The sequence below is a fragment of the Mobula hypostoma genome, chromosome 15 (genome assembly GCF_963921235.1).
Source record: "Mobula hypostoma chromosome 15, sMobHyp1.1, whole genome shotgun sequence".
Classification (NCBI taxonomy): Eukaryota; Metazoa; Chordata; class Chondrichthyes; order Myliobatiformes; family Myliobatidae; genus Mobula; species Mobula hypostoma.
Genome location: NC_086111.1, coordinates 74,973,822 through 74,988,067, shown reverse-complemented (window position 1 = coordinate 74,988,067; position 14,246 = coordinate 74,973,822). Strand labels below are relative to the sequence as shown.

Below are 14,246 nucleotides of genomic sequence, written 5' to 3'. Positions count from 1 at the left end.
GAAGATGCAGGAGAGGTTTGGTGCAGCTAGATAGAGGTAGGGTAGCATGGCAGACGTAGGTAGAGCAGCATGAGCACAGCAGTTAGTGTCACACTTTACAGCGGTTCAATTCCCATCACAAGCTATAAGGAATCTGTACGTTCTCCCCACCGCCTCGTGCATTTACTTTGGCTGCTCCAGTTTCCTCCCACATTCCAAAGGCGTACTGGTTAGGGTTAGTAAATAGTGAACGTGCAACGTTGGTACTGGAAGTGTGGTGACGCTGTGGGCTTCCCCCGCCGATCTTCAGACTATGTTGATTGTTGACGTTAATACAATGTATTCCACTCTATATTTCCATATACGTGTGATAAGTAAATCTAATCTTTATCTATCTTTAAAGACAGATTCTTGACGAGGGGTTACCAGGGGACATTGAGGTTACAATTAGATTAGCTGTGAGATCAGTAAGTGGGAGGACAGGCATGAACGGCCAAGTGAGAACCTCCTGCTCCCGAGGAGACTGAGGTCCTTTAACATCTGCCGGACGATGCTGAGGATGTTCTACGAGTCTGTGGTGGCCAGTGCGATCATGTTTGCTATTGTGTGCTGGGGCAGCAGGCTGAGGGTAGCAGACACCAATAGAATCAACAAACTCATTCGTAAGGCCAGTGATGTTGTGGGGATGGAACTGGACTCTCTCACGGTGGTGTCTGAAAAGAGGATGCTGTCCAAGTTGCATGCCATCTTGGTCAATGTCTCCCATCCACTACATAATGTACTGGTTGGGCACAGGAGTACATTCAGCTAGAAACTCATTCCACCGAGATGCAACACAGAGCGTCATAGGAAGTCATTCCTGCCTGTGGCCATCAGACTTTACAACTCCTCCCTTGGAGGATCAGACACCCTGAGCCAATAGGCTGGTCCTGGACTTATTTCATAATTTACTGGCATAATTTACATATTACTATTTAACTATTTATGGTTTTATTACTATTTATTATTTATGGTGCAACTGTAACGAAAACCAATTTCCCCCGGGATCAATAAAGTATGACTATGTCTATGACTATGACTGTGACTGTGACCGTGACTGCTCACCTTCTGGAAGAGCTCCTCCACCTCATTCATTGCTTTCTGAATCTCCTGTTCTGACTGCTGAGCCCGGCCAAGGGAACCATCGGCAACCGCTACCGCCCCTTCGCAGCTGAGGCCCCCACACCGCCTAGTGCCGTCATCATCGTAGCAACCGGCCCCACCACATGGGCTGTCCAGACAGGGCAGATCTCCAGGGGCACCACACACCTGCAATGCAACAAGCAGTCATGTCAGCACCAAGTACCACGTGAGAACATACCCGCTGCTGGGGACATGTTCCTCAGAAAAATGAAGCACTAGTGAAGAGCCATTGACGGTTGGCTGAATTGCACCCATGTGACCAATTGACCTGTCTTTGGAATGTGGGAGGAAACCAGGGCAGGCAGAGGAAACCCACATTCTTATGGGGACAACATACAAACAAGAGGGGGAATTGAACCCGGGTTTCTGGTACGGTAGAGTGTTGTGCTAACCCTAACCACAACGAAGAATTGAGGCCAAAGGGCCTGTACTGTCATGTGCTCCATGCTCTTTATTCTAAAATTGATGGAGGAAGACCTGGTTCACACGGACAAAGTCCCACATGTCAGTCTGGTCCAGAAGGTTAGTGTACATGGAGTCTGGTGTGTTTTCAAATTGGATCCAAATCTAACTTGGTGATAGGATAGTGCTAGATGGGTGTTTATCTGCTAAATGTGGAGGCTGCTGGGGAGGACAACTCTCTCCTTGTTTTGTCAGTAAGGAAGACCTTTCAGAGGCAGAGACGGTATATGTTTGAATAAGCTTACCCATTCTTTTTCTAAATAAGGAATAGAGATCAAGCCTGTTTAACTGCAAAGATTCAGCACACTATCTCAGTGACACAGTGAGTGGGCAGTAGGAGGTGGTCTCCCAACAATGGCCAACATTCAGATTTGGAATGATTTATCACTTGTACATCAAAACACAGTGACATATGTCATTTGTATAAATAACCAACACACCCAAGGATATGCTGGAAGTGTCGAAATATTCTGGCACCAACACAGCACGCCACAATGCTCGGGAAAACAACACAGAACAGAATGAAACAGAACCCAACAAGCAACAAAGCGACAACAAAACAGTCCCCTTCCTCCCTCCCAGCACACACACGCACACACACAGTCTCATTCCTCCCTCCCAACACACACACACAAAGTCCCGTTAAACCCTCCCAACACACACACACACACACACACACACACACACACACACACAGACACACACAGTCTCATTCCTCCCTCCCAACACACACACATACACAGAGTCCCGTTAAACCCTCCCAACGCACACACACACAGTCTCATTCCTCCCTCCCAACACACAGAGTCCCGTTAAACCCTCCCCACACACACACACACACACACACACACACAGTCTCATTCCTTCCCCCCAACACACACACACAGTCCCGTTAAACCCTCCCAACACACACACACACAGTCTCATTCCTCCCTCCCAACACACAGAGTCCCGTTAAACCCTCCCCACACACACACACACACACACACACACACACACACACAGAGTTCTCGAATCCCAGTCCCGTTCCTCCCTCCCAACACACACATACACAGTCCCGTTCTACCCTCCCAACACACACACACAGTCCTCTAATCCTCCCTCCCAATTAATACACAGCCCCTTTCCATCCTCAAAACACACACATACAGTCCCCTAACCCCAGACCTGTTCCTCCCTCCCAAGACACACACAGTCCCATTCCACCCTCCCATCACACATACACAGTCCCGTTCTACCCTGTCAACACACACACACACAGCCCCCAATCCCAGTCCTGTTCCTCCCTCCAAACACACACACACACACACACAGTCCCCTAATCCCAGTCCCATTCCTCTCTCTCAACACACATCCACAGTCCCGTTCTACCCTATCAACACACACACACAGTCCCCTAATCCCAGTCCCATTCCTCTCTCCCAACACACATCCACAGTCCCGTTCTACCCTGTCAACACACACACACACACACACACACAGTCCCCTAATCCCAGTCCCATTCCTCTCTCCCAACAGACATCCACAGTCTAATCCCAGTCCCATTTCTCTCTTCCAACATACACAGTCCCTAATCCCAGTCCTGTTCCTCCTTCCCATCCACCACCCATGCACATAGATGGTCCTCTGATCCCAAGATCTTTCATAGAAAGAATTCCTGAGCATTCACATTGCTCCTGAAGCAAAGCTGGACCTCTGGTCTTCAGATGACTGACCTTTTCATGTTCAACATGTCAACATAGGGTGAGATCTTGTTGGAAACACTCAGCAATCAGGCAGCATCTGTGGAAAGCCATACTGCTTCACGGTTCTGAGGAAGAGTCTTTAAACAGAAATGTTAAATGTTTCTCTCTCCACAGATGCTTCTGGGGCTGCCAAGGGTTTTCAGCAGTTTCTGTTTTTATTGCCGATTTTCAACATCGGCAGATTTGTGGTTTACCTGTATCATCTAACAGTGTTAGAATGGGGCTAAAACCCAGAAACAACGTAAAATCCACATCAAACAGCTTGGGGTTACGACAGGGAGCAAGTCAACACCAACCTTCTCATTAATGTTCTTCAGATTGAGGGTCTGCACCTTGGCTGCCAAGTCGTTGAGAGCACGCCGGTTGGCGGCGTTCTTGCGAATGAAGTCATCCTTCCTGGCTCTCATTAACAATTCTGTCCTGTGGCGGGTGCTTGCCGACTCGCTGACAATACTAGGGAAGGTAACAGTGGAGCCATTCACTGTCCTCTCCGCCTGCCACGACTGGCGGTAAGAGTTCTGAATGCTGTCATACGCCCCTGGTGAGAGGAGGCAACATCAGCACAAATCAACCAGGTCAGCTCGAGTCAATGAGCGGTTAATCAGAGGAGCAAGGAGGTAACAGCAGTAGAACTAGAACATCGAATAGTACAGACCCTTCGGCCCATAATGTTGTGCCTACCCTCTCACCTACTCCAAGATCAATCTAACCCTTCCCTCCCACATAACCCTCCAGTTTTCTATCATCCATCTGCTTATCTAAGAGTTTCTTAAATGTCCCTAAGGTATCTGCTTCTACCACCAGCACTGACACCCCCCCATACTTTCCTCCAATCACCCAATCACCGTAAAATTATGCCCCCTCGTATTAGTCATTTCTGCTCTGGGAAAAAGTTGTCCACTCGATCTCTGCCTTTTACATCTCCATTAAGTTACCTCTTATCCTCCTTCACTCAAATCATTCAGGCCAGCAGGTTAAGGAAACCAATCACTGGGATTTGTGTGTTAAGAATTAGGACAAGCACACAGGTATATTGAACTCTGAGGTCCAGATTTTCCATAACTGCTGGACAACAAATATTTTTATCTCTCTCCTGACAGGCTAATGTCAGTGTTAAACTGAGTTCCCTGGGCGGGATCCCACAGTATATTCTTTCCAACAGTTTACTGCCAGCTCGGGTGTGTCTGTCTGAGGTGCTGGGCTCACTGACAGGAGGCAGAGGTGTGGTCACTGCTCAAACTGGTAATGGGCCAACACAGTGAGATTCCATCGGTGCTGCCTGACCTGCTGGTTCCTCCTGCATTTTGTGTGTGTTACATGGAGAGACAGCCGCGCACGTACCCAGGAAGTTGGAGTGTTTCAGGATGTCGAGCTGGTGGGCCAGCTCCTTCGCTGAGAGGTTGAGAGCGCGCGCCTCACGTTCCAGGTTACTCAGCTCCACGCTGGCACCGCTGTTCTGATTCTGAACAGCAGTGAGAACATCTTCCAGCCCGTTCAGGATGTCCGACGTTCCTGTGATCTTGTCCCTGGACAGATTAGTTTGGTTTTAAATATCACACTGGCAAAAGTTGGGTTTTCCACACACCCCCACATGTAGCATTCACTCATTCTAACCAAAGTCTCTCACACCAAACAATAACCCCTGTCTAACCTACCCCTCTCCCCACACCCATTAATACCCCGTCTCTCTAACCCCTCTCCCCGCACCCATTAATACCCCATCTCTCTAACCCCTCTCCCCACACCCATTAATACCCCATCTCTCTAACCCCTCTCCCCACACCCATTAATACCCCATCTCTCTAACCCCTCTCCCCACACCCATTAATACCCCATCTCTCTAACCCCTCTCCCCACACCCATTAATACCCTATCTCTCTAACCCCTCTCCCCACACCCATTAATACCCCATCTCTCTAACCCCTCTCCCCACACCCATTAATACCCCATCTCTCTAACCTCTCTCCCCACACCCATTAATACCCCGTCTCTCTAACCCCTCTCCCCACACCCATTAATACCCCATCTCTCTAACCCCTCTCCCCACACCCATTAATACCCCATCTCTCTAACCTGCCCCTCTTCCCTGTCTGTCTAGGAACCATATCCGATGCAGACTTTGGTGACCATGGTTTTCCATATAGATCTATCCTTCGTTTTTTTTGGATGGCTTCCGTTTCCTCGATGTGTAGCCACCTGGCTATGCTTTTGATGTACATAAGCTGAGGTCTTCCTCATAGGTTTGCTCCCCTCGATCTTTCCAGAGAGTAAGTTTTTCTAGTTCATCTTTCCGCACGGTGTGTCCGAGGAATCTGAGTTGTCTTTCTCTTATTGTTGGTATGAGTGATCTAACTGCTTGGGCTCTTCTCAGAACTTCTTCATTTGATGTGTGTGTGGTCCATGATATTTTTAACATTCTCCTGTAGAACCATAATTCAGCTGCTTCTAGTCTCTTTTCCATTGCTGGAGAAATGGTCCAGCATTCACTTCCATAAGTCAGGATAGAATAAATGTAGCACTGCAGTATTCTGTTTTTAGTGTACGTGCTCATCTTTCTGTCTGTTAATATGGTCTTCATTTTTTGGAAAGCTTCTTTCGCCATTGCTATTCTGTATTTGATATCTGTGTCGCACCTGCCATTACTTGTTATTAGGCTGCCAAGATATCTGAATTTGTTGACTTGTTTGATGTTTGTATTTCTGATCTTCATCACACATTATGGGATGTTTGTCTTTCTGGGGATGACCATGCTTTCTGTCCTCTTGGTGTTGATGGAGAGGCCTCTGCGATTACTTTCTGCTGCCACTATAGTGAGTAGTTCTTGAAGTTTTGTTTCTGAGTCAGCTACTAGTACTATGTCATCAGCATATCTGATGTTATTTATATTATGGCCTCCAGTTGTGAATCCTTTGATGTCTTTGATACTTCACCCCTCTTCCCACACCCATTAATATCCCACCTGTCTAATCACATGCCCTCTCCACACACCAACTGTAGTGATAGGGGACTCAAATATTCAGGGGAAGAGACAGGAGATTCTGTGGATGTGAACGGGACACCCGGATGGTATGTTGCCTTCCAGGTGCCAGGGTTAGGAATGTCTCGGATCGTGTCCACAGTATTTTAAAGAGGGAGGGAGAGCAGCACAGCCTCAGGATAGAGGGGCGTCCATTTAAATCAGAGATGCGGAGAAATGTCTTTAGCTAGAGGGTGAATTTGTGGAATTTGTTGAATTTGTTAACACAGGCAGCTGTGGAATCCAGGTCATTGGTGTATTTAAGGCAGAGCTTGATCGTTTCTTGATTGGGCGTGGCATCAAAGGTTACAGAGAGAAGGCTGTGGAGTGGGGCAGAGGAGGGGAGGAAAGGATCAGCCATGATTGAACGGCGGGGCAGACTTGATGGGCCAAATGGCCTAATTCTTCTCCAATATCTGTGGTCTCATACCCACATGTCTAATTCCACTGCTTCTCCCACACCCATTAATACCCCACCTGTCTAATTCCAGCCCCTCTCCACACAGCCATTCATACTCCAGGTGTCAAATACACCCTCATACTCCACACGCCCTTGATAACTCACCTGTCTAAACCTAACCCCCTCCACACATCCATTAACCCCACCTGTCTAATCCCTCCCCTCTCCCCACACATTAATACCTCACCTGTCTAATTCCACCCCCTCTCCCCACACACAAATACCCCCACCCAGTCTGACACCACCCCCAGCCACACATACATTAATACACCACTTGCCTAATTCCACCTCCTCTCCACATCCATTAGTACCCCACCTGTATAATTCCACCTCACCCCACCCAGACACATATTGATACCCACCCAGTCTGACACCAGCCCCTGCCCACACACACATTGATACCCCCACCCCACCATTCTCACTCAGTGTAACTCATCTGCAGGAGGGTGGGCAGAGGGGAAGGGACAACCTGCTGGGACGTTGTGGCTATTGTACCACTCACCGGATGTCATTGATCAGGTTCATCAGCTGAGCCACGGCCATGGCGGTCGTGTTGCGGGCAGTGACAATCCTCTGTGCCTGCGCTAGCTTCTCCTCCAACTCCCGGAAGTTCTTCTCGTACAGGCCAGCGACCCCGGAGGTCTGGATCTCTCCCGCTCGCTCGGCCAGGAGCCTGGTCTGTGCAGCCAGGTCCTGCACGACGCGGTCCCAGTCTCCGAAACACTGGTGGCACGGTTGGCAGTCCGGGAACTCCCCCCAGAAGCCCCGGGCACACGTGTCACAGCGGACACCAGAGACGCCCAAGCGGCAGACACAATGCCCGGTGACACGGTCACATTGCCGAGTCTGTACACCTCGCTGCTCACAGTCACACACTGGCAGAGAGAGAAGGAGGAAAAATGAGTGTGACATGTGTGGGAAGTGGTTCGAGCAGATCGCTCGAATGGGACTGCCTTAGATTGGCATTCTCATCAGCATGGGCCAGTTGGTCCAAAGAATTTGTTTCCATTCAGTACAAAAATGAAAAGTAAAACCAGATGGACTGAAATGTTGATGTAGGAAGAGGGACCAGTTTACTCCAGATTCACTCTGTGTCTGACCCCGGGAGTGTGTGATGGGACTGTGTGGAGGGAGCTTCACTCTGTGTCTGACCCCGGGAGTGTGTGATGGGACATTGTGGAGGGAGATTCACTCTGTGTCTGACCCCGGGAGTGTGTGATGGGACGGTGTGGAGGGAGCTTCACTCTGTGTCTGACCCCGGGAGTGTGTGATGGGACAGTGTGGAGGGAGATTCACTCTGTGTCTGACCCCGGGAGTGTGTGATGGGACGGTGTGGAGGGAATTTCACTCTGTGTCTGACCCCGGGAGTGTGTGATGGGATGGTGTGGAGGGAGTTTCACTCTGTGTCTGACCCCGGGAGTGTGTGATGGGATGGTGTGGAGGGAGTTTCACTCTGTGTCTGACCCCGGGAGTGTGTGATGGGATGGTGTGGAGGGAGTTTCACTCTGTGTCTGACCCCGGGAGTGTGTGATGGGATGGTGTGGAGGGAACCTCACTCTGTGTCTGACCCCGGGAGTGTGTGATGGGACGGTGTGGAGGGAGATTCACTCTGTGTCTGACCCCGGGAGTGTGTGATAGGACGGCGTGGAGGGAGTTTCACTCTGCGTCTGACCCCGGGAGTGTGTGATGGGATGGTGTGGAGGGAGATTCACTCTGTGTCTGACCCCGGGAGTGTGTGATGGGACGGTGTGGAGGGAATTTCACTCTGTGTCTGACCCCGGGAGTGTGTGATGGGATGGTGTGGAGGGAGTTTCACTCTGTGTCTGACCCCGGGAGTGTGTGATGGGACGGTGTGGAGGGAGATTCACTCTGTGTCTGACCCCGGGAGTGTGTGATGGGACGGTGTGGAGGGAATTTCACTCTGCGTCTGACCCCGGGAGTGTGTGATGGGATGGTGTGGATCTCCCTCTGCGATGTCCCATCACACACAGTGAAGAATTACTGATTTATTTAGTGTTACTGTGAGAAGTCCGCCCTTCTGGCCCTTTGAACCACACCACTACAGCAACTCCACACAACCTCAATTAATCCTAACCTAATCACAGGACAATTTACAATCACTGATTAGCCTATCCAGTACATCTTTTGAATGTGGAAGGAAACTGGAGCCCCCGTGGAAAATCCTTGGAAACATACAGGGACCGATGTACAGATGTAGATGGCGTTGGAGTTGAAGTCGGAAGCCTGTCACCCTGAACTGTAATTGTGTTGCACTCTCCACTAAGCTACCGTGGCGTTGGACAGAGACCAGTACAGCCTGATGCCTTGTCTCCAGTCCCTCTGTTGTGTGAAGACAAGGTTTGAGCCACCATTCTCACCTCGACACCGCGTGTTGGGATCACCCCAGTAATTCTCCTGGCAATCGGTGCAGGAACGGCCTCCGAAACCAGGGCGACACTGGCACTGGCCACTAAACTGTGGAGAGAAAGACACTGCTGTCAGACCCGGCTGAACTGAAGAGTATGCTCTCAGATCATCTGCTGCGTGCCACATCCCCCAGACCACATTGGGGATCAAACTACCCAGCAGATGGGTTCACAAGGACAGGTCGTAGAAGGACCACAGCTGGCCACCTGGAGTGAGGTTTTTACACTCGACCACAGGGGTGGGGGGGGTTGTTCACCAGATCTCTGAAGATCTATCCTGGGCCCAACATATTGATGCAATTACAAAGAAAGCACAATAGTAGCTATATCTCACTGGGAGTTTGAGATTTCGTATGTCACCAGAGACGGAAGCAAATTTCTACAGATGTACCGTGGAGAGCGTTCTAACTGGTTGCATCACCGTCTGGTGTGGAGGGGTCACTGCGCAGGATCAAGAAAAGCTACAGAGAGTTATAGATTCAGCCAGCTCCATCATGGGCACTAATCTCCCCAGCAGCGAGGACATCTTCAAAAAGGTAGCATTCATCACTAAGGAACCCACCACCCAGGATATACCCTCTTCTCATTGCTAGCATCAAAGAGGAGGTACAGGAGTCTGAACATACACACTCAGTGTTTCAGCAAGAGCTTCTTCCCCTTCACCATCAGGTGTCCGAATGGCCCATGGATTCATGAACACTACATGACTATTTTTTCTCTCTTTTTCCATTGGTTATTTCTGTATATATATATCTTATTATAATTTCTAGTACATTTTATGTTTTGCACTGTACTGCTACCTCAAAACAGCAAATTTCATGATATACAGCATGTCAGTGATAACAAATCTGATTCTGATTCTGAACTTGTGGACACGAACACACCTGGCTTCAGGATCACTGACCACACACGGACACACCTGGCTTCAGGATCACTGACCACACACGGACACACCTGGCTTCAGGATCACCGACCACACACACGGACACACCTGGCTTCAGGATCACCGACCACACACACGGACACACCTGGCTTCAGGATCACCGACCACACACACGGACACACCTGGCTTCAGGATCACTGACCACACACACGGACACACCTGGCTTCAGGATCACCGACCACACGCGGACACACCTGGCTTCAGGATCACCGACCACACGCGGACACACCTGGCTTCAGGATCACCGACCACACGCGGACACACCTGGCTTCAGGATCACCGGCCACACGCGGACACACCTGGCTTCAGGATCACTGACCACACGCGGACACACCTGGCTTCAGGTGCACTGACCACACACGAACACACCTGGCTTCAGGATCACTGACCATTCATGAACACAGGTGGCCATCTGGAGTAAAAGTACTACACTCGACCACAGCTGAATTCACGAGTGCAGATTATACATCGCACAACATCTGGAGATCGTACACAGTACATTAGAGTCTTCCAATGCTCTTTGAGTATTTCAGGTCCCTTGACCAGTCTCACAGCTGCCTGTTGCGAGCTGTGCCAGCCTGGCACTGCCCACATGCTGCCCTGGGTCTCACGTAGGCATAATACCCACCTCGTTACAAGTGGCTGAGAAAGAGTTGGCGATGGCACAACTACATGGCAGACAGCCCGAGCCACTGCGGAGGTTCCAGTAGCCAGGAGCACAGTGGTCACAGTTCTGACCAATGACGTTGGGCAGGCAGGGACACTGCCCTGTCTTCCGATCACAGTTGCACTCTTCCCCGGAGCGGCACTGGTCCCGGGCAGTGCCTAGCTGGTTACATGTACACTCTATATCAAGAAATGGAGACAAGACAGTGAAAGTGATGAAGTAAAGCAACGATTTCCTCATCAGCTCTAAGCACAGAGCCCGGATCCTTCCCCAGTATCACAGCTCCAGAATGGTGAGACAGAGATCTAACCTGAACACAACCAAGACATCCCACCCAATCACCACACTGAGACCTCTGACCCAACCACCCTACAAAGACTTCAAACTGGACAACCACACCAAGAATTCCAACCCCACCAAAGCATCAAGACCTCCAACCGGTTCACCCCACCACCAGACCAAGACCTCCAACCCAGACCACCCCACCGAGTCCTCCAATCGGACCACCCCACAAAAATATTGAGAACTCCAACTCCACCAAAGTAATGAGACCTCCAACCCCACCACAGCACTGATACCTCCAACTGGACCATCCCTCCAGCGTTTCAGCATATCAAGACCTCCAACTGGACTAGACCACCGAAACCTCCAACCAGACCAGCCCGCTGAGATCTCAAACCAGATCATTCCCTTGAGACCTCCAGCCCCAAAGTACCAAGACCACCAGCCCCACCACAGCACCCATAACGTCTAATTGGACCACCCCACTGAGACCTCCAAGACATCCAACCCCACCAATTCACCAGGACTTCCAACTGGACCAGCACACCTGGACCACCAAGACCTCTAACTGGACAACCCCACTGAGACCTCCAACCACACAACCACACCAAGAACTCAGCCCCACCAAAGCACCAAGACCTCCAATTGGACCACTCACCGAGACCTCTAACCCTACAACCACACTGATACCTCCAACTAGACAACCAGACCTCCAACCTCACCATACCACCGAGACCTCCAAATGTACCACCCCATTGAGACCTCCAAACGTACCACCCCACTGAGACCTCCAACCAGACAACCAGACCTCCAACCTCACCATACCACCGAGACCTCCAAACTTACCACCCCACTGAGACCTCCAACCAGACAACCACATCAAAACCTCCCACCCCACTGAGGCCACCAACAGGACTACCCCACTGAGACCTCCACCTGCACTAACACTAACTCCAATCCCACCAAAGCACAGAGATCTCCAAATGGACCACCCCACCGAGACCTCTGACCCCACGGTCACATCTAGATCTCCAACCCAAACACTGCACCGAGTCCTCCAATGCCACTACCACAATGAGACGTCCAATCGGACCACCTCACTGAGACCTACACCCGGACATCTACACCGAGAACACAGCCCCACCAAAGCACCGGGACACCAACTAGACCACCACACTGATACCTCCAAGCGGATCAGTCCAGTGAGGCATCCAACCACACCAACTCACTGAATCATCCAACTGGACCAACCCATCCGAACCTCCGTCCCCACCACAAGACCACCCCACTGAGACTTACAACCACACCGCAAACTCAAACCCATTAAAGCACCAAGACCTCCAACTGGACCACCCCAACAAGACCTCCAACCCTACCACCACACTGATACCTCCAAATGCACAACCACCCCAACACCTCCTACCGGAAAACCACACTTCCAACCTCACCATACCACCAAGACCTCCAAATGGTCCATCTGACTGAGACCTCCAACTGGACTACAATACCAAACCCACAAAAGCACCAAGACCTTCAACCGGACCACCCCACCAACCTCCAATTATATCACCCTGCCAAGAGCTCCAACGAGGCCAGCCCACCGAGATCTCCAAATGGATCATTTCACCAAAGACCAAGTCCTCCAACCCCACCATCTCACTGAAACCTCCAACTGGACCAGCCCACTGAGACCTCCAACCTCAGCACAGCACTGAGCCCTCCAACCAGACCACCCCACCGAGACCTCCAATTGGATAAGTACACCGAGATCTCCAAGCAGATGATTCCACCGATACTTCCAACCAGAATATCCCACCGAGACCTCCAACTGGATCATTCCACCATTCCAACCACACCACCTATCTGAGACCTCCAACCCAACCACCTCATTGAAATTTCTAACCCCACTACCCGACGGATACCTCTAACCAGAACATTCCATGGAGTCCTCCAACCCCGCCAAGATCTCTAACCCCACCACCCCATTGAGACCTTCCAACCTGACCACCCATCAAGATCATCAACCCAGCTCCACTGGGATCTTCAAATGGTCACATGGTCACAGAGAATCCAATGTCTGGTTCTCAGCCAACCATTGCTCTAAACTATCTCCATTACCAATGTGATTTACGTATCAAAAACCAGGCGAGTGGTGGCTTTTGTGCATGTTGATGGGATCATGGGGGAATAATAAATGGGATTAGTGAAAATTCTGGTTAATGGTTGGAATGAACTCAGCAGGCTGAACAGCCTGTTTCCTGCTGTAACTCTCTCTGGGGGAACATTGGAGAGAATTTAAGAAATTACAGGGGCAAAGAGTTGACATGAAATAGCCTGGGCATGTAGGATTAAGGAGAATCTGAAAGCTTATAAAGATATAGAGCACTACAACATAGAAGCAGGCCCCTCAGCCCATCTGGAGCATGCCAGCCTAGTCTTCTGCCTAGTCCCATTGACTGACACTTAGATCATAGCCCTCCATACACCTCCCATCCACGTACCTATCCAAACTTCTCTTAAATGTTGCAATCACACCCTAACTGGAAGACCACAATCTGTGCAGATTGGTGATAACATCTCCTCCTTTTTTGACAATCAACACTGGCGCACCTCAGGGGTGTGTGCTTACTCCACTGCTCTACTCTCTCTATATCCATGATTGTGTGGCTAGGCACAGCTCAAATACCATTCATAAATTTGCTGATGATACAACCATTGTTGGTAGAATCTCAGGTGGTGACGAGAGGGCGTACAGGAGTGAGATATGCCAACTAGTGGAGTGGTGTCGTAGCAACAACCTGGCACTCAACGTCAGTAAGACGAAAGAGCTGATTGTGGACTTCAGAAGGGTAAGACGAAGGAACACATACCAATCCTCATAAAGGGATCAGAAGTGGAGGGAGTGAGCAATTTCAAGTTGCTGGGTGTCAAGATCTCTGAGGATCTAACCTGGTCCCAACATATCAATACAGCTATAAAGAAGGCAAGACATACTTCATTCGGAGTTTGAAGAATTTGGTATGTCAACAAAAACGCTCAAAAACTTCTATATATGATACGTGAAGAGCATTCTGACAGGCTGCA

General features: G+C 50.1%; 1 protein-coding gene across 1 annotated transcript in view; it reads right to left on the bottom strand.

Annotated features, from left to right (window-relative positions):
• LOC134356988 (laminin subunit beta-2-like) overlaps positions 1-14,246 on the bottom strand; it is a 142,483-nt gene that overhangs the window by 21,635 nt on the left and 106,602 nt on the right. The window contains exons 22-27 of the mRNA XM_063068281.1: positions 10,842-11,059; positions 9,223-9,319; positions 7,347-7,719; positions 4,710-4,894; positions 3,665-3,906; positions 1,084-1,287 (exon numbers count right to left, since the gene is read on the bottom strand). Coding sequence (XP_062924351.1) covers positions 1,084-1,287; positions 3,665-3,906; positions 4,710-4,894; positions 7,347-7,719; positions 9,223-9,319; positions 10,842-11,059 — 1,319 coding nt within the window. The remainder of the gene's footprint in view (positions 1-1,083; positions 1,288-3,664; positions 3,907-4,709; positions 4,895-7,346; positions 7,720-9,222; positions 9,320-10,841; positions 11,060-14,246) is intronic.